A 16,300-nucleotide genomic window follows, 5' to 3' on the forward strand; every position below is an offset into this window, starting at 1 on the left:
ATAAAACATAAAACATATAAAAGAAGCTCGAAAGGAAGAAATAAAGGAAATTAATTAAGTTTCTATATACGTGTGTACAATGTGCTGCAACATAAGATCCGTACTGTGTGTTTAATATCTGTAATATAGAAGTTAGAGTTCAAATGTGTTCCTACAAACATTTTTATGATCCTAAAGTTGAGAAAGAAACTCTTATAGTCTGAATAACTTTAACTGAAGTGCTGTAGTCGGTTGTTCTGAGGATGTAATTATGATATTATTGTATCACTGATTCTTTATCGATCCCCTGGAGGAAACTCAGCATCTGCTCATCGATATCAAACATCAAACTTGTGGATGTTTGTTAAAAAGCTGCTCAACGAAACTTTCATCACCACCAACGTTCAGCCGAGACGTCCGACAGCTCCGTCCTGCGTGCTGAGTCAGTAAGGTCCAATGTTTGAACGTCTTCTTTGAGTGATGACGACCATAAACCCTTAACAGGTAAATACATCATAATGGAGGCACGTCTGACTCCAGATTATAAAGTGTTTAAAAAATAAAGATGTTCTCCAACAGATAAACTGTTTTCCTTTAACACCAAATCATTAGCTGTCTTAAAAACCTTAAAGTTATCTCAGAATCACAGTCATAACTTATCAATGACTGTGATTTATTAATGTTAGCATTGATTCTTGCTACCAAACATTAGTAGCCTGTATAATGTACATATAGCATTAGCAGGCTAGCTGTATAGCAAGATAAGCTAGTTAGCTAATGGTGAACATTAGCTTTCAAACCAGGTGACGGTGTGTGTCAGTTTGAAGTTTCTCCACAAGTTGAGTAAATGTACTTAGTTACAACCCGTCACTGAAGTTACCACCAGTCACTTTACAAAATACATGTAAATAAATCAAATCAGTTCAGTTTATTTGATCAGAAAACATTATTCTGATAATTAAGAAACATTAAACATCAGATCTTTACCTGTAGATATAAATAATTTACTAATATTTGTACTTTTGTTGCTTAGGTACATTTACAATCAAATACTTTGGAGTACTTTCTACAGCACTGTGTATAAACACATACAGGGCTGCTGCTGCTTCCTCACAGTAACCAGGAGGCTCCTCCCCCTCCTCCTCCCCCCCCCCCCCTCTCTCCCTCAGCTGCAGCTGTCAATCAAACCGGACAGCTGATGTGTTGCAGATCTGCACATGTGCACTTGTGTCTCATGTCGGAACAGCCGGCGTCCGTTAACACCCCTCCTCCTCCTCCTCCTCTTGTTGCACCTCCACCTTTACAGAAACTGACCTTATAAAAACAGCTGATGATGTTCAAAACAAGTTTCATTTTGAGGAGTTTATTTGTTCTTATCTCTCTAACTTCCCTCCTTTCTTTCTCCCCACATTTGATCTCCCACCCGGCAGATCTCCATAAACAGGGTCGCGTCCCGTCCTCCCCCCTCCTGCTCCCTCTCCTGCTCCTGCAGATATTTATAGCGGACTCGTCTGTCAGCCCGGCCGTGTTGCTTATCACCGTGTGTCACTCTATTTCTGACTACTTGCCCCACTCGGGTCTGTCGGGGGGCCTCAGTGTGTGTCTGTGCTTGTGTTTGTGTGACGGCAGGATTCTCATTCTCGGGGCCTCGCAGGACTTCTATTTTTTTTGCCATTAACCATCTGGATCTCTGAGCTCTTGACGTTTTTTTTTTTTAAATCCGAGGTACGCTGCTGTGTGTGTCGTGTGTGCAGACGGACTAGACGTGATGAGATTCTGTAGGTTTTTATTTATAGGCCCGAGAGAGAGAGCGAGCGAGGAGGCCTTGTGTGCTACAGTAACCGGGGTGTGATTTGACATTGGCCTCAGAGCGACTATCACACCAGCTCAGACGCTTTCTTCCTCCTCACTGGAACATTTGGTTTTCATGCTTGGATTGATTCCTCTTTGTTCACCGTGGAGAGTGTTTTTCTGTCTCCGGTGGCTCATTAGGGTCCATAAATGTGTCCAGTCATGTGTGTGAAGTTCTGTTGGTCATCCAGGAGCTGTGGTGTCACTTTTTTTGCAGGATTAGGGTGTCACTCGAATCGTTAAACTTTAGATGTTAACCCGGTGGATTCAGGTTTTATAAGAAACAGCTTCGTTCTGTGTTTGGTTGCTGTGAGGAGAAAGCGTCCTGACTCGTCGTCCCCTTGGTGAAGCCGACGAGTTGTTTACAGGGACGATCGCGGCCCTGAATGTGGCGAGGTACATGCCACCAAAATGAGACAAACACTAAATCCGAGCTCGCCTTCCTCACGATCAGAAGAGAAAGCTGAAAACATTGTGGAGTGAAACGTGAGAAGCAGACGGGAATGAATGCGTGTGAAAGGTCCGGCTGGAAGCCGTGAAAGAAAAACCAGAGAAAGAACGTAAAAATACTTTGTGAGTTGTTGGATTTATGTATCAGAAAACATTGAGGAACTTCTGAGTCATCCAGGAACTTTATGGGATATTTGGAAGAGGCTGTTGGGATAATCGGTGTCATGAACTTCACCTGTTTGTGTGAAGCGTTTTTAAATGTGCTGATCATTTGAGTTTCCAGCAGCCGCATCATTCATTTCCAGTCGTGTTTCTCACAATCGGGTGAATTCAAGTCTGATATTCTCTCCTGAAGACCTTTTTTTTTTTTTAAAGCTGACAGAAGTAAGATTGTAAGAGAGTGTGAGTCTGTCCTGAAGACTTGATTGTAACAGAATCACGAGTTAACGACGCCTCGGTGGACGCAGAGCGGCTCAGTGACGTGAAAACGCACCGGCGAGACTTTCAGGACTGAAATGTTGTGACGCGTCTCGTCACAGATCGCTGCAGCTGAAGCTCCACCGCTTCCTCTCTGTCTTCACTTCTAACTGTCTCTCTCTCCATCGTCAGGTTGTTTGTCTCTCACACACACACACACACACACACACACACACGCCATCACGCTGACATCACATCTGGCTGAAGCCCTGATCCGCCCCCCCATCACCCCCCTCCCGCTGTGACACCATGGCACTGTCTTCACGCTTAAAACTGTGGGAGCAGAAGGGAGGTGCAGAGTTTTCTGCATGCTGCGTTAATTGAACATCTGATATATAATCTTGACTGCATGCCCCTCTGTGTGTGTGTGTGTGTGTGTGTGTTGCATTGATTACATGGTGAGTGGACGCTTTGTTCTTAACCCTGAATCATCCTGACATGTGGCCGTGATCGGTGTGTGACTCATGCTGCATGTTCTGCGGACGAGTCGGACGCTTTTTAAAGACACAAACCGTCATCGGTGTTTGGTGGTTTTGATGTTTGTGTCGATGCATTCAGCGTACCGCTTTTCTACGTCCACTGGACACACAAGAGACTAAACCGGAAGTAGAGGCTTCAACGTGACATCGTGACGTAGATTGGTTGCGTCTAACGGCTCAGTCTAGAATAATGACATGAAAAACAGCAGAGTCAGTTCACTCGAGCAGCTGCTGCAGTTTCGGTGTGTCGATGCTGCGAAAAGTGAGAATTAAAACCGCTTTAAAGCTTCAGAATCGATACGTATCGATATATCGCTACACGATTAACCTTAAAGGGATATTCCGGTGTAAGTTTAATCCATGGTCTAACACACCGTGAAACTGTGTTAGACTCCCTCTCGAGAGATCAAGTTAGCAGACCGCTAATTTACGGAGTTTTATCAACCTCAGAAACGACCGCACGACAACAATACACTGCAGTAAATGGATCCAAATATAAACCGCCACCAAAAAGCCACAAATAATGCTCAGAACAACACCAAACTTCAGCAACAGTACAAATAGGGTCTCAGCACATAGTCCGGGGCATCTAACCTCCGCTAGCTTAGCTGGATTTCTACTGAAAAGCTGACTAAATTTACCTCTCTTCTGCAGCAGCTTCCTGTTGACGGGAAGTCCCAACGAGTCGATTACCGAGTGCAGTAGAGTTCCACGGCTCATGGATGAAAATGTATGATTATGACTCCATGGAAAAGCAATCAAAGTTCATATGTGTCTTACCTGCCAGTTTATAACAGTTATTATCGAGAGCGGACAGGGAAAAGAACGGAATTGAGCATTTCTAACCGCACTCGGTAATCGTCGCGTCGGGACTTCCCCGACCCGGAAGCTGATGGAGGAGAGCTGAAATCTGTTTTTAGCTTCCCAATAGAAATCCAGCTAAGCTTCTAGCTAAACTTTCACCGGAATATCCCTTTAAACATCACTTTCAAGATACTTTGTTCGACTACTGAGCGTGAAAATCTCCATTCTGGACTGAATGAATGAATAAAGCCACGTTTTGTCTCCCGAGGCAAAAATGGAAACTCTGCCAACAATAATCCCACTTGATAAAACACAAAGTAGAGCGACCGGATCACCAGTCGGCCTTCAGTTTTCTCGGGAGATTTCAAGCTCAGGTTGCAGATAAAATATCAGAGTGAAAGTGAAGTTTATCAGGAAACGATCTGGATCAGAATGAGAAACACTTTATCGATCTCAGAGGGGAAGTTTGTACGATACAGGAGCTCCTTCTACAGAAATATCACACTGTAGAGAGAGAGAATAAAATACAAGCAGAGCAGATGATAAAAAGTTGCATTAAACTACGTACGTGTTTACATTTATAAATAGAAGCGCTTCTAGAAAAAGAGATGTAGATACGATGCTGAGTACGACGCTTTAACGACTGTAACTGTACGGAGAGTTTATTTGTACGACACGAGGCGACGCAAAGAACTTTACAGGGTCATAAAATCACATTAAGAGACAATAAAATACATTAAAAACATGTGAACGACGTCAAGAAACATCAAAGAAATAAGCTGAAATAGAAAGTGTTTAAAAAAGACGAGACGTGAGAGTAAAGGTCGACTACTGAACGCTGCTTCTCCACGTTTAGTTTTGACTCTCAGGGGCTGAAAGCGGACCAGAACCGCCTGAAGACCTCAGACGTCTGGACGGTTCAGAACTTAGCCGTAGACCTAAACCATTCAGTTCTTTATAAAACCACCAAAAATCTAGTGTAGATAATATTACAGCATGTTGTAGGTAATAATATAGATAAAAAACAGGAGAATACAGCACAGAAAACTGGTGATGGTGTCTTTTCTTCTAAAGTCGTTACGGTACCATGAGACGTTGAAGCAAACGTACCGTATAAATATAATAAATATCTTAAGTTTGTTCACTTTAGCCACTAATCAGCTGAACCAGCTCAACATCTGAGTTCACTGAACTGAGCAAAGATGATCTTTAGTGTTGTTTTACCTCACACAGGTCTGAATATTAGTTCCTCCACTGTTTCAAACTCTCAGCTGAAATCTATTCTGATGAAGTTCTGACACAAAGTTCACGACGGGTCAGAACTCCAGTGCAGGTTTTTAAATATCTGCGAGCTCGGCTGCCACATTTTCTCTCCCGGTTTTAGTCATCCGGCACCAGAAAGGATAAAAGCCTCTTGAAGCACCCTCGAGTGGATCCTGGTCTAAATCTGGCTCCGGGACCAGACTTTTATGAGGGGAATGATAAAAACAGCTGATGGGTTTTAATGGTTCTGGTGCTGAAAACAACGTGATACACAGTCGGAAAAATCCTGCGTTAGTTTCAGACGTTAATCTAAATTTGAAGTATTTGTTATGTCTCCCTTTGTGCCGTGATGACATCACTGACTCGCGGGACTCGTGGAGTCCAAACACACGCAGTTAATTTGAGTTTAGACATTTCTCGAGTTTCTTCTCAAAGTTTTTCTCACACTGTAGCTGGTCTGAGAATGCGAAGCAGCTGTCCTACGCTGACCTTTATGATATTCCCTATTGTGTCAGCAGGTGATACCTATTAGTTAAATGTCAGGTCTCTGGCCACGTCTCTGTTTGGCGCCTCTTGTTCCTCCGATGATTCACGTCACGGCCCCGCTGACTCACACGTCTCATAAAGCCGGGGACTCGCCGGACGACTCAGGAAATTGTGCTCACCTGTGAAAAGTTCAGGATGATTATTACGGCCGAAGACGGTTTTAAAACTCCGTCGGGAGACGAGCGGCTTTACTCCACTTTCTGTCAAACCACCAGAAAATGTAGCCAAGTCAAGAAAAGGTCTCTTTGCTTTTGAACGCGTTGCTGCCCTGCAAAATATCATATTTGCTAACTTACCTCTACGAAGCAGACAGTTTAACGTGTGAGAATTTATGAACCAGGTGTGTCTAGTTGGATGGATACACGTCACAGCTCGGCTTCAGGGTCACTCCAGAATCGGAGGACATTTAGGCTTCGGAATTTTCCAAAAATTCACCTTTTATTTAACAATTTTCTGTTACATATTCATCAATAACAATCAATTTGTTGTATTACATGTTTCATTTGATATGTGCTTTGTATTTGCAACCCTGTTACCAACAATTTTAGCTTTTTCTCACAAATCTATGCTAGTTGTTTAGCTAGCTGTTAGCATTTACCAAGATGACAAACTCACATAAGTAAACAAGTAAAGTTTTTGTTTAAAGTATATTATTCTGGAAATTTGCACAACAGGGTTGTGTGAGGTAAAGTGAGACATTCAAGCAAGGTGACAATGTTATAAAAATATGAAAAATATAAGAGAGGACATACCTTTGCTGTTTGATGATGTCACTTCCTGTCTATCATGCGGCGAACCCTTTTCTTCTTCTTTTATCATGCTAAAAAGTTTAAGGTAACAGGGTTGCATGCAAGTTGTTGGACACGGGTTTCTTGCATAATAATACTTATTTAAAACATCATGTTTTATTAAAAAGATGTTTCTACATCTACAAGTGACATCTATGAACAGAACAATACAAAAGAAAGTAGATTTAAATGTCATTTTGACAGTTTTTATTGGAGTTCAATTTGGTCACCAACAGTGTGGGACAAGAGAAAAGTAGCGTATTAGGGGGAACTCCAGACTTATTTGGTATTTTTAAGAATATTTTCAAATTATTTTTTCTCCCAGTTTATTTAGAGTTGGTCTCTGGACAAGTAAAAGTTACACAACAACTGCATGATTTTGTATTTTGTAAATTTGTTTTGTTTTTGTTTAGCTGCAGCTGCTAAATACTTTCTTCACCAGCTGTTTTCTAGATTAATTGAGACGCTGTTGCAGTAAAGTCTCTCTAAGATGAATTCTTCTTGACTAAATATGCATCAATCAACAAATAAAGATAACAAACATCTTCACATTCATCATTCATACGTTGTTGCGTCCTGATCATCTTTTTCCAAACGAGCCCGGCCAACTTCAAGCCACAAAGGAAAATAAAAGAGGAAATCTCTAGTGTGAACAATCAGAACTTGGCAGACATTGTGTCTGAAAAGTGCATCAATCATAGAAAGTTGATTAAAGAATGTGTTTCTCTTTAACAGGATGGATGGAAGCACAAAACTCTGAGTCAGATATTTTAAAAACTGCATGAATAAAATTGAAAAACTAACAATTTCTGGTGAAGCTTTAACAGACGTGACTGTGTGCATGTGCCGTCTTTATTTTATTGTTCCTGTATATCTCAGATCTCACAGTGACTTTGCTGTTTGTGTCTGATGAACCAACAGATAAAGGAGGAGAAGACGCCGGTGGCTGCAGCCGTCGTTCCTCCTCCGCCTCTGTCGGCGCTGCCCGGCGGCTTCCTCAAACAGCTGGTCCGAGAGACCGAGAAGGAGACCAAACAGAAAGAACCGGAGGTCAAAGACGAGAAAGCAGTGAGTGACGTCAGAGTCGCCCGGTTGAACTCCCAACATGTTGAACTTCTTCCTTCAGATTCCTTTCTTGTTTTTTCTCCCCTGCAGCCGAGCAAACTGAGCGACAACCTGGTGCAGCAGTTCCTCCTCCCGGATCAGACTCCTCCGATCCTCGAGGCCGAGATGGCCCTCCGGTCCGAGCAGCAGCTCATCAGCACCAGACAGAACATTCTCAGTCCTGACCCGGCGAACAAACAGGAAACCAGACAGGAAGTAACACCAGAACCACAGAGGCCGCAGCAGCAGGACGTGAGGTCAGAGAGGAACAAGAAGACGTCACAGGCCGAGCAGAAGAAGGCGAGGACAGAGGAGGTGAAGCAGGTGGGGAAGAAGGAGGAGGTGAAGCAGGTGGGGAAGAAGGAGGAGGTGAAGCAGCAGGTGGGGAAGAAGGAGGAGGTGAAGCAGGTGGGGAAGAAGGAGGAGGTGAAGCAGCAGCTGGGGAAGAAAGAGGAGGTGAAGCTGGTGGGGAAGAAAGAGGAGGTGAAGCTGGTGGAGAAGAGAGAGGAGCCGGAGGGAAGGCAAGCAGACACCAGGATAACTGAGCATGACAGGAAAGAGGTACGTGTTCATGTTGTCGCCATGTTAATGTAATAATAAATATAATAATAAGACTTTTTACTGTTAAGTAATAAGTTGTTTTGCTTGTAAGAAGCATCCACACACAGATTAATTCAATTTAGTGGCTTTAAAGGTCCAATATGTAAGAAATGTAATTCATATGTTGAAGAAAAATGCAAAAATTATTAGCAAAATGTGAAGAAATCAAAGACACATATTGTGTTCGTTTTCATAACTCCGCTCTGAGCTCGCAGTGTGGATTGCTAGCTGCACGGCTAACTGGGCTAACTAGCTAAAGACAGTAGCAGTTAGCAGCAGTTAGCAGCAGTTAGCGCTCACTCAAGTGATGCTGCCCTCTGTTTGTTTGAATTAGAGTGGTGGAGAATTTCAACATAGTGCACCTTTAAAGCATCATTTTTTATTTAGTGGCCCAAGAAACAATAACAACTACATTTTATTAAAATAAAAAGCTAAATTATATACTTGTATTCCCTTTTGTTTTGTTTGAAACACGTCTTTGCTTTCCTGCCAAAAGTTAAGTTAGAAGAACAACACCGATCTCGTTTCTATGCAGTTAATATGAAGCTACAGCCAGCAGTTGTTAGCTTAGCTTAGCATAAATGCTGGAAACAGGTGTAATCAGCTAGCTGGGCCAAATTCGTGTTATTTGTTATATCCTGTGTATTTAATCTGTGCAGAAACTAAACGTAAACAAACAGAAAGTAAAAAAAGGCCGGGAGCAGTGACTTCTTTGAGAGTTACAACAAATAAGTGTACGAACTCTTCCTTTACCTTCTCCAGCTGATAAAGACAGTAATCCAACACAAGGCAGCATTTTATAACATACGTGACGCACAGACGTCTGTCATGTTTTCACCAAGACTCGAGAACCAGCATTGTAAAGCGTCTCTGTTGTTTCGTCCTTCAGGTGAAGGATGTTTGGTACGAAGCTGGAACTGTGTGGTACGTTCACAAGGACGGATTCTGCCGTGGTGAGTCATTACAACACACACACACACACACACACACAACTATTGATCACAGGTGAGTTGATCAGTGCACGATGTTCTACTTGCACAGTGTGGATCAACAAGAAGCTTTTTCGAGGTCTGCAGACTTGATTTTGTTGAGAAAAACATCCAAACTCAGATCTTTAAATCCACATTTGCTGCTCACGGTCACAGTAGTATGAACGTGTAAATCGCCTCTGTCATTCAGCCCATGATGTGCGCTGGATTAGCGGAGTCCTCTGCTGATCCACACACAGTCTGCAGTAATCCCTCAGCCTGTTATATTACCTACATATCATGTTACATGTTAGTTACAGCCGACTCACTGATGCTGCTGCTTGAACCCGCCTCATATCCATCTGCTCGTTTCATCGTCCGTCCATGCGGATACTCGCCGCTCTGCTCTAATCCTGTTAGTCCTCCGTGTGGTTAACGACCCTCGACCCCGATGTTTAACATGCAGGGATCAGAGATTTATACAGTAAGCCCAGAGAGACATTAATATACAGACACACAGCAGACTTTAATCATTTGTTTTTAGACTGCTCTGACACTGTTAGATGCCTACATTACCCACAATGCAACTTAGCCACTGAGTGACATCACTGGAGGCCGTTTATTAGATCACGTTCAGCTTCCTCTGGAGCCACAAGAGACTTTATACTTCTGTTTTCACACATGCAGAAGAACACCTGTAAACACACCTGTACTGGTTGGTTTGTTCTCGTTTCAGCCACTCAGCTGAAGCCCGACGAGGGAACACCTGAACTCCCAGAAGGCCGAGTGAGGGTCCGCCTGCAGACCGACGGCTCGCTGCACGATGTCACAGAGTACGAGATTGAAAAGGTACATCAGAGCTTTTTAAAAATATAACTTTTCTATCTGTTGTCACTTCAGAGGACTGACCGTGTCTCCTCCTCAGTGTAACCCGTCAGAGCTCGACCTCTGTGAGGATCTGAGCGACCTGCAGAGCGTCAATGAATGTGGAGTCCTTCACACTCTGACCAGTCGAGCTAAAGCCAGCATGCCGCTCACACACGCCGGACCGAACCTGGTCAACTTCTGGCCTCCGATCCAGGCGCACAGCAAGGTGACGTCAAAAGATCCACATTCAGAACTGCATTTGAAAAACGCCTGTTTTTAACTTCCTCTGTCTCCTCCATCCTCTCTTCTTCTTCTTCTTCTTCTTCTTCTTCTCAGACTCCCAAGTCTCGGCGAGGGGAGTCAGTGTGGGACGCTCCTCCTGCTCTGGCGGCTCTGGTCAAACGGGTCTACGTGTCCATGGTCGGGTCCAGGAGAGACCACAGCGTCTGTGCTGTTGGACGCAGCGGCACCGGTAAGACGACAGCGTGCCAGGCCTTCACGCACGCCCTCCTCAAACTAGCCGGAACCACCGGCGAGAAGATGAGCGGTGAGTACGGCGGCTGCGCAGATCCATCATGTCCACCCTCTCTGCAGATGGTTGACCCGTCTGTTCTGTTCCCCCCTCCAGTGGAGCGAGTTCAGGCCATGTTCACCGTCCTCAAGTCTTTTGGCTGCGTGAGCTCTCAGCACAGCGACGCCTCGTCTCGGTTCGCCATGGTCTTCTCTCTGGACTTTAACCACGCTGGTCAGGCTGCTGCTGGACACCTACAGGCACGAAACACTCACAAACACGTGTTACACAGTCGACACACACACAGATACGATACTCACGTCTTCTTCCTCCAACCAGACGATGATGCTGGACAAGTGGAAGGTCTGTCACACGACTCCAGGAGAGAGTAACTTCCTGGTCTTCTCTCAGATGCTGGCGGGAATCAGCACAGAGATGAGGTAAGCACCAGAAGTCAGGTAGCTGGTAGTCGAGGTGTTTGCTGCAGGACTGAGCTCCCAAAAGGTTTCTGATTTTACTGAAATATGGCCGAACCTCTCTTCATATTTACATTTCTAAGAAGTGACGATGCACCGATAGAGAACGTGTCTCATCCCTGCTGATAGTCCAAGTGTTTTCCGGACTTTTTGCATGTGTGAAAAAGTAGTTTAAAGCTTTTTGTGGCTCCAGAGGAAGCTGCATGATGCATTCTGGGTATTGTAGGCAGATTTATTGTATGTATTTACGCAGGAAACGAGCTGATAACTCAGGATTTCTTTCTGCTTTTCATCTGTTCTCCGTCAGGACGGAGCTGCAGCTGCATCAGCTTCCAGAGTCCAACTCTTTCGGGATCGTTCATCCCACCAAGGTACAGCGAACCTCAGGAGGCCGCCTGACCTCTGACACACACACACACACACACACACACACACACACAAAACCACAGCTGTAAATAAAGACATTTAATCACGGTTTAACGGAGAGTCTCATCACACTGAGTGGAGTTTTAAGAGCGGATCTTAATCTCGCACAGTCATCAGACACGTTTACGCTGAGTCACATCAGGCGTCTGAGGCTGATCGGAGAGCTGGAGGGTTTTAAAGAGGCGAAGTTTAGACGCATTCGAGACGGATTTCAGTCGTTTATCTCAAACATTTTCCTCTTCTTTACACTTTTACGCCAAACATTGGATTTGAATTATTGCCACAACTGTGTTTATGATCTGGCGACTCTGTTATGGAGAGGAAAAGATCATGTTTTGTCTTAAAATACCCGCTTTGGTCGCCACAAACACAGCTGGAGATTGTCCCGAGGTCTCCTTTAAAATATCCTTTAGTTTGACACTTACAAATGTTGAAACACGGTCTTGAACTTGGTCGCTGTAACTTCTCCACCCTCCTCCACCTCCTGACATCCAGCTCCAGTCAGCTCATGTGATTAGATGTAATGTAAACCAAAAGTATTGTAGAAATGTACAGATTTGAGCGCAGTGGTTTCTGGTTCGACTCGGTTGATTCTTCCCGAGTCTGTATTTATGTCGGCTGCCTCTGAGGAAGCCGTTTGTGGAGACGGACTGACCTTTGACGTGGCAAAGATTATAAACTTACTGACTTAACCATAACCCTGACGACTTCATTCTTACAATCTGGAACATCTAAAACAACTAAAAACTGACTAAGAATTAAAAAACTCTTCATTAACTGTCCCGAATGACAAAGAAGAGCGGCAAAACTTCACATTCAAGGAGCTGAAGCTTGTGTTTGACTGAAACGATCGTCTCTGTACAACCCAAAGTTCAGAGCTTGATTCCACCTCTGCTGGTGGGAAACACGCTTCAGCAGACTTTGTTCCTCACGGCGTCTGACACTGTCACTTCTCCATCGGCATGAATCTCAACGAGCAGATTTAGCAGTTGGGAACATTTTTTTTTTTTGTTACGTTGCAAAAGCGTGAAATCCTGGAGGAACGAAAATGAAAGAAATGAGCCGAAGATGATAGTCGAAGAGGTGAAATCACGCAGCGAGGAGACTCTGAGGCTGCGACGGAGACGAGATGTGACTCAGCTGTTCTTCCACGTTATTAAGTGGCTGATTTCAGAGCCTCCCTCCCTCCTCTCTCCTCCTCTCTCCTCCCTCCTCCCTCCTCCTCCCCCCTCACTGTCTGTCTCTCTGCTGATAGGTGGAGGAGAAGCAGCGAGCGTCCGTCGCCTTCACCAAGCTGCTGACTGCCATGGAAACGCTCGGCTTCTCAGCCAGCGAGCAGAAGGCGATCTGGCATGTTCTGGCTGGTATTTACCATCTGGGAGCTGCAGGAGCCTGCAGAGGTAGCACTGATTCATCATCATCATCATCATCATCTTCATCATCAGCATCATCACTCACACACACATTAGTCCTTCTGTACCTGGAGGGACACTTGTTGACACAGGATACTATAATAACTTTATTTTAATGTTCTTTTTACTCCATTAACTCAATTTGACGGCTATTAAACCAGTTACTTTATAGAGTAGGATTTTCAAATTAAAAGCACACTTGCAGCGTCTACTAGTTTGGTCATTTAACATGTTTAATTCATGAGACATTTCCCCTTTAAACTTCTCAGACGATGTCATTTAAATAACTTTTTGAGGCCCAAAGAAGTAAAATTATTATATAGTCACCCCCCAAAATCAGAAGAGAAGAGAAAAGTCTGATAATACATTTAATTTTGTGCTCCAGAACTTTAATTTTACTTTCCTCGACCCTCAACAGTGTTCAGGGTAACGTGCTAATGTCCATTAACGTGCCCAACCACCTGAAATGAAGTCTTTTAGATGTTTTTCCTCCTCGTCAGACTCCAGACGACCAGTTTAAGCTCGTTCGAAGTGACTCATAACGATATGGCTTATTAACCTTTATCAGTATGAACGTCCCGTACACATTCAGTCATTTAGAAACTAGAATAATTCAGTCAGAATATTGTCCTCCACTCTCTCTCTCTGTCAGCTTCCTTCATCAAACACAAACACAACTTCATCCTGACAGGAAACACATTTTCTCCGCTTCCCGCCCGTTGTTGTTTGTTTTCTTTATGTTGCTGTCTCCACCTCTGTCTGCTCAGTGTTTCTGCCCCATGACAACAACAAGCGCTCCCGTGTATCGTGTATCTTTGCTGCCTTGATAGAACGAGCACTTAATTTCTATCACCCACGACTGTTTCCAATCATGATCCCTTTCCAACAGTGTACGAGCGGGTAGTTGGGTTGAATCCCACCTCAAAGACGACTTTTAGGGTCAGAATGAAGCAGTTCTTGCGTCTTTGTCCAGTTGTTTTCTTACAGAACATAAGAAAAGTGACGATAAACAATAAGTTGTGAATGATAGCAAAAGGTTTTACAGTCAACAGAGATCGAGTTAATCCAAGATTATAGTCGGTAAACAATCTAAAAGTACTTGTTGGTTTATTCTTCATTCTAGTTTTGGTATTTTACTTTAAACAAGAGATCCTCGACTGCTCCCTCCACCTCTGTCCCCTCAGTAAACATGTATCATCGTGTCCTCTGTGTTTCTCAGTGGGCAGGAGGCAGTTTGTGAGCTTCGACAGCGCTCAGGTGGCGAGCGGCGTGCTCGGCTGCGAGGGGGAGGAGCTACACACGGCCGTCTTCAAACATCACCTCCGACAGCTGCTGCAGAAAGCCACCGGGGGCAGCAGAGAGAGGGGCGGCGCCGAGTCGGACGAGGGTGAGACGCGCACACACACAGGGAAGACTTTAAAGGGACAGTTCCACCCAAAATCTGAGATACTTAATTTTAGTAACCAGGTCGCCATTTCTGGATTTCTCAAATGTATTTTTTATTTATTTATTTCAGGTCCCAGGCTGACAGCAGCTCAGTGTGTCGACGGGATGGCTGCTGGACTCTATGAAGAACTCTTCACTGCCGTAGTCTCACTCATCAACAGGTATGGACGCCTCTCTCAGGCTGGGTTCACACCTGTAGTTCGGTTAATTCGGTCCAACATTTTATTCCTGGTCTGGTTCCTCTTCCTGCTCAGACTGACAGGTAAATCACTGATTGGACTGTTTTGGCGATTGTCATCCATCATCAGGATCCACGAGGGGGAATCAAAACAACACAGCAGCATTTTAATCTCTTACTTATGCTCATGAAGAACATTATTAGTATTTTTTAGACTGCAAATCTACCTCATGTTGATTAATGACTAACAGGAGGAAAGAGATGAGTCCTGTACGGTGATGATTCAACACTTCTTTTTAATGGACTTTAATGACCTGTCACAGCACTTTTAACAACTTCTGACCTGCCTGTGGTGGAAAATGTGAAAATTAAATGAATAAATACATAAATACACAGCTTGGCTACAGATAAATGATAAGATAACAGTAACAGGGTGCTTGAAATGGAGCTAAAATCTGATAACTATCACCATAAATCCTGTAGTTGATCCACTCCAGCAGAATCTTCTTGTAAGTGAACTGAGACCCACCTTTTCATGCGGTCCTGGTCCAGTAGTTTGGTCCGCACCAGGGTCCGATTGACAGCTTTCACACCAGCCCAATCAAACTCTTCCACCTGTTGAACACGTCAGTATCCATCTTGCTTGTTTGCATCCCTAAGTTGTTGTTTTTTAAAACATTAGCAACAGAAAAACAGGTGAATCTCTTCTCCTTCGCCTCCTATTGGTCGGTGGTATTTCTACAGAGTCGTGTCTACATCACTGGTGATATTCGGCCACGTCTCCAGACTGTCTGTCTGCTGCGTCGCACGGATCTTTGTTGACCTTTTCTTCTTCAACCACATTAGGTTATTTTCCTCGCAGTAACTCACAGCGGCCACCTGTTGTTTTCTTTAGCCGCTCTGTCACGATGAGAAAGTGACGTCAGTGTGCGCCGCCTGTACAGTAAACACACACTCCTGTAACATGCATGTGTGTGTGTGTGTGTGTGTGTGTGTGTGATCTGTGTTTCAGGGCTCTGAGCAGTCAGCAGCTGACGTTGGCCTCGGTGATGGTGGTGGACACGCCGGGCCTGAGGAACCCGAGACACACGGCGGAGGAACGAGGAGGCAGCTGGTCCGAGCTCTGTCACAACTACCTGCAGGAGAGGCTGCTGGAGCACTACCACACACACACCTTCACACACACGCTGGACAGATACGCACAGGTAACGCGCAGGTAGACGTTCACGCGTGTCTGATAACGAGTGACAACATAATGAGCGTCGCAGCAGGAGAACATCAGTGCAGTCACTTGTAGCTTTTGATCTGTGGCTTTTGTTCCCGGTTTGAAGTCGTTTCTGGTCGTTTAAAATACAAAATGATGCCGTTCTTACAAATGTCAGTCAGCAGAGGTACAACACTGACAACAGCAAACTGATTAAGACCAAAAAAATTGGCTTCCAAGACGACGTACCTGACTGTAATGTAGGCTGCCTCCCCGGTGACGGTTTGTTCTCCACAAGTACAAAAGATTTTTCTCTTCTGACAGAGAAACTATTACACAGACCTCAAAGAGACGTGACCAGAAATGCTTTTCTGTGTTTCTGTTGCTTAAAAAAAAAAAGAAACTCTCTGATGTTCCTCAGAAACCAGAAGTTTTGTTGCTGCTGTTCATTTTCCCTCAAGCCGAAAAGTG

General features: G+C 44.3%; 1 protein-coding gene and 1 long non-coding RNA gene across 6 annotated transcripts in view; one reads left to right on the forward strand and one right to left on the reverse strand.

Annotated features, from left to right (window-relative positions):
* The first annotated feature begins 1,543 nt into the window (after positions 1-1,543).
* Positions 1,544-16,300, forward strand: part of myo18b (myosin XVIIIB) — a 45,470-nt gene continuing 30,713 nt past the window's right edge. For 2 of the 4 annotated variants that reach the window (XM_030436233.1, XM_030436235.1), the window contains exons 1-15: positions 1,544-1,704; positions 2,890-3,045; positions 7,559-7,705; positions 7,793-8,302; positions 9,231-9,294; positions 10,046-10,158; positions 10,235-10,402; positions 10,513-10,723; positions 10,805-10,947; positions 11,027-11,127; positions 11,471-11,534; positions 12,845-12,989; positions 14,221-14,388; positions 14,518-14,608; positions 15,638-15,830. In XM_030436233.1, the coding sequence (XP_030292093.1) occupies positions 3,007-3,045; positions 7,559-7,705; positions 7,793-8,302; positions 9,231-9,294; positions 10,046-10,158; positions 10,235-10,402; positions 10,513-10,723; positions 10,805-10,947; positions 11,027-11,127; positions 11,471-11,534; positions 12,845-12,989; positions 14,221-14,388; positions 14,518-14,608; positions 15,638-15,830 (2,157 nt within the window). In that variant the 5' untranslated portion in view covers positions 1,544-1,704; positions 2,890-3,006. Of the gene's footprint in view, positions 1,705-2,889; positions 3,050-7,558; positions 7,706-7,792; positions 8,303-9,230; positions 9,295-10,045; positions 10,159-10,234; positions 10,403-10,512; positions 10,724-10,804; positions 10,948-11,026; positions 11,128-11,470; positions 11,535-12,844; positions 12,990-14,220; positions 14,389-14,517; positions 14,609-15,637; positions 15,831-16,300 lie in introns of those variants that run through there. The other 2 variants (XM_030436234.1, XM_030436236.1) reach the window with 2 other exon arrangements.
* On the reverse strand, positions 14,476-15,641 carry LOC115592956 (uncharacterized). 2 transcript variants are annotated; one of them, XR_003986244.1, is made up of 3 exons: positions 15,155-15,641; positions 14,853-14,972; positions 14,476-14,726 (listed from the first exon to the last, which is right to left on the reverse strand). It is a non-coding gene; the product is annotated as an uncharacterized LOC115592956 (long non-coding RNA). The 2 variants fall into 2 exon arrangements; XR_003986245.1 differs by having other exon boundaries at positions 15,095-15,641.

This window comes from Sparus aurata, chromosome 12 (assembly GCF_900880675.1).
Source record: "Sparus aurata chromosome 12, fSpaAur1.1, whole genome shotgun sequence".
Lineage (NCBI taxonomy): Eukaryota > Metazoa > Chordata > Actinopteri > Spariformes > Sparidae > Sparus > Sparus aurata.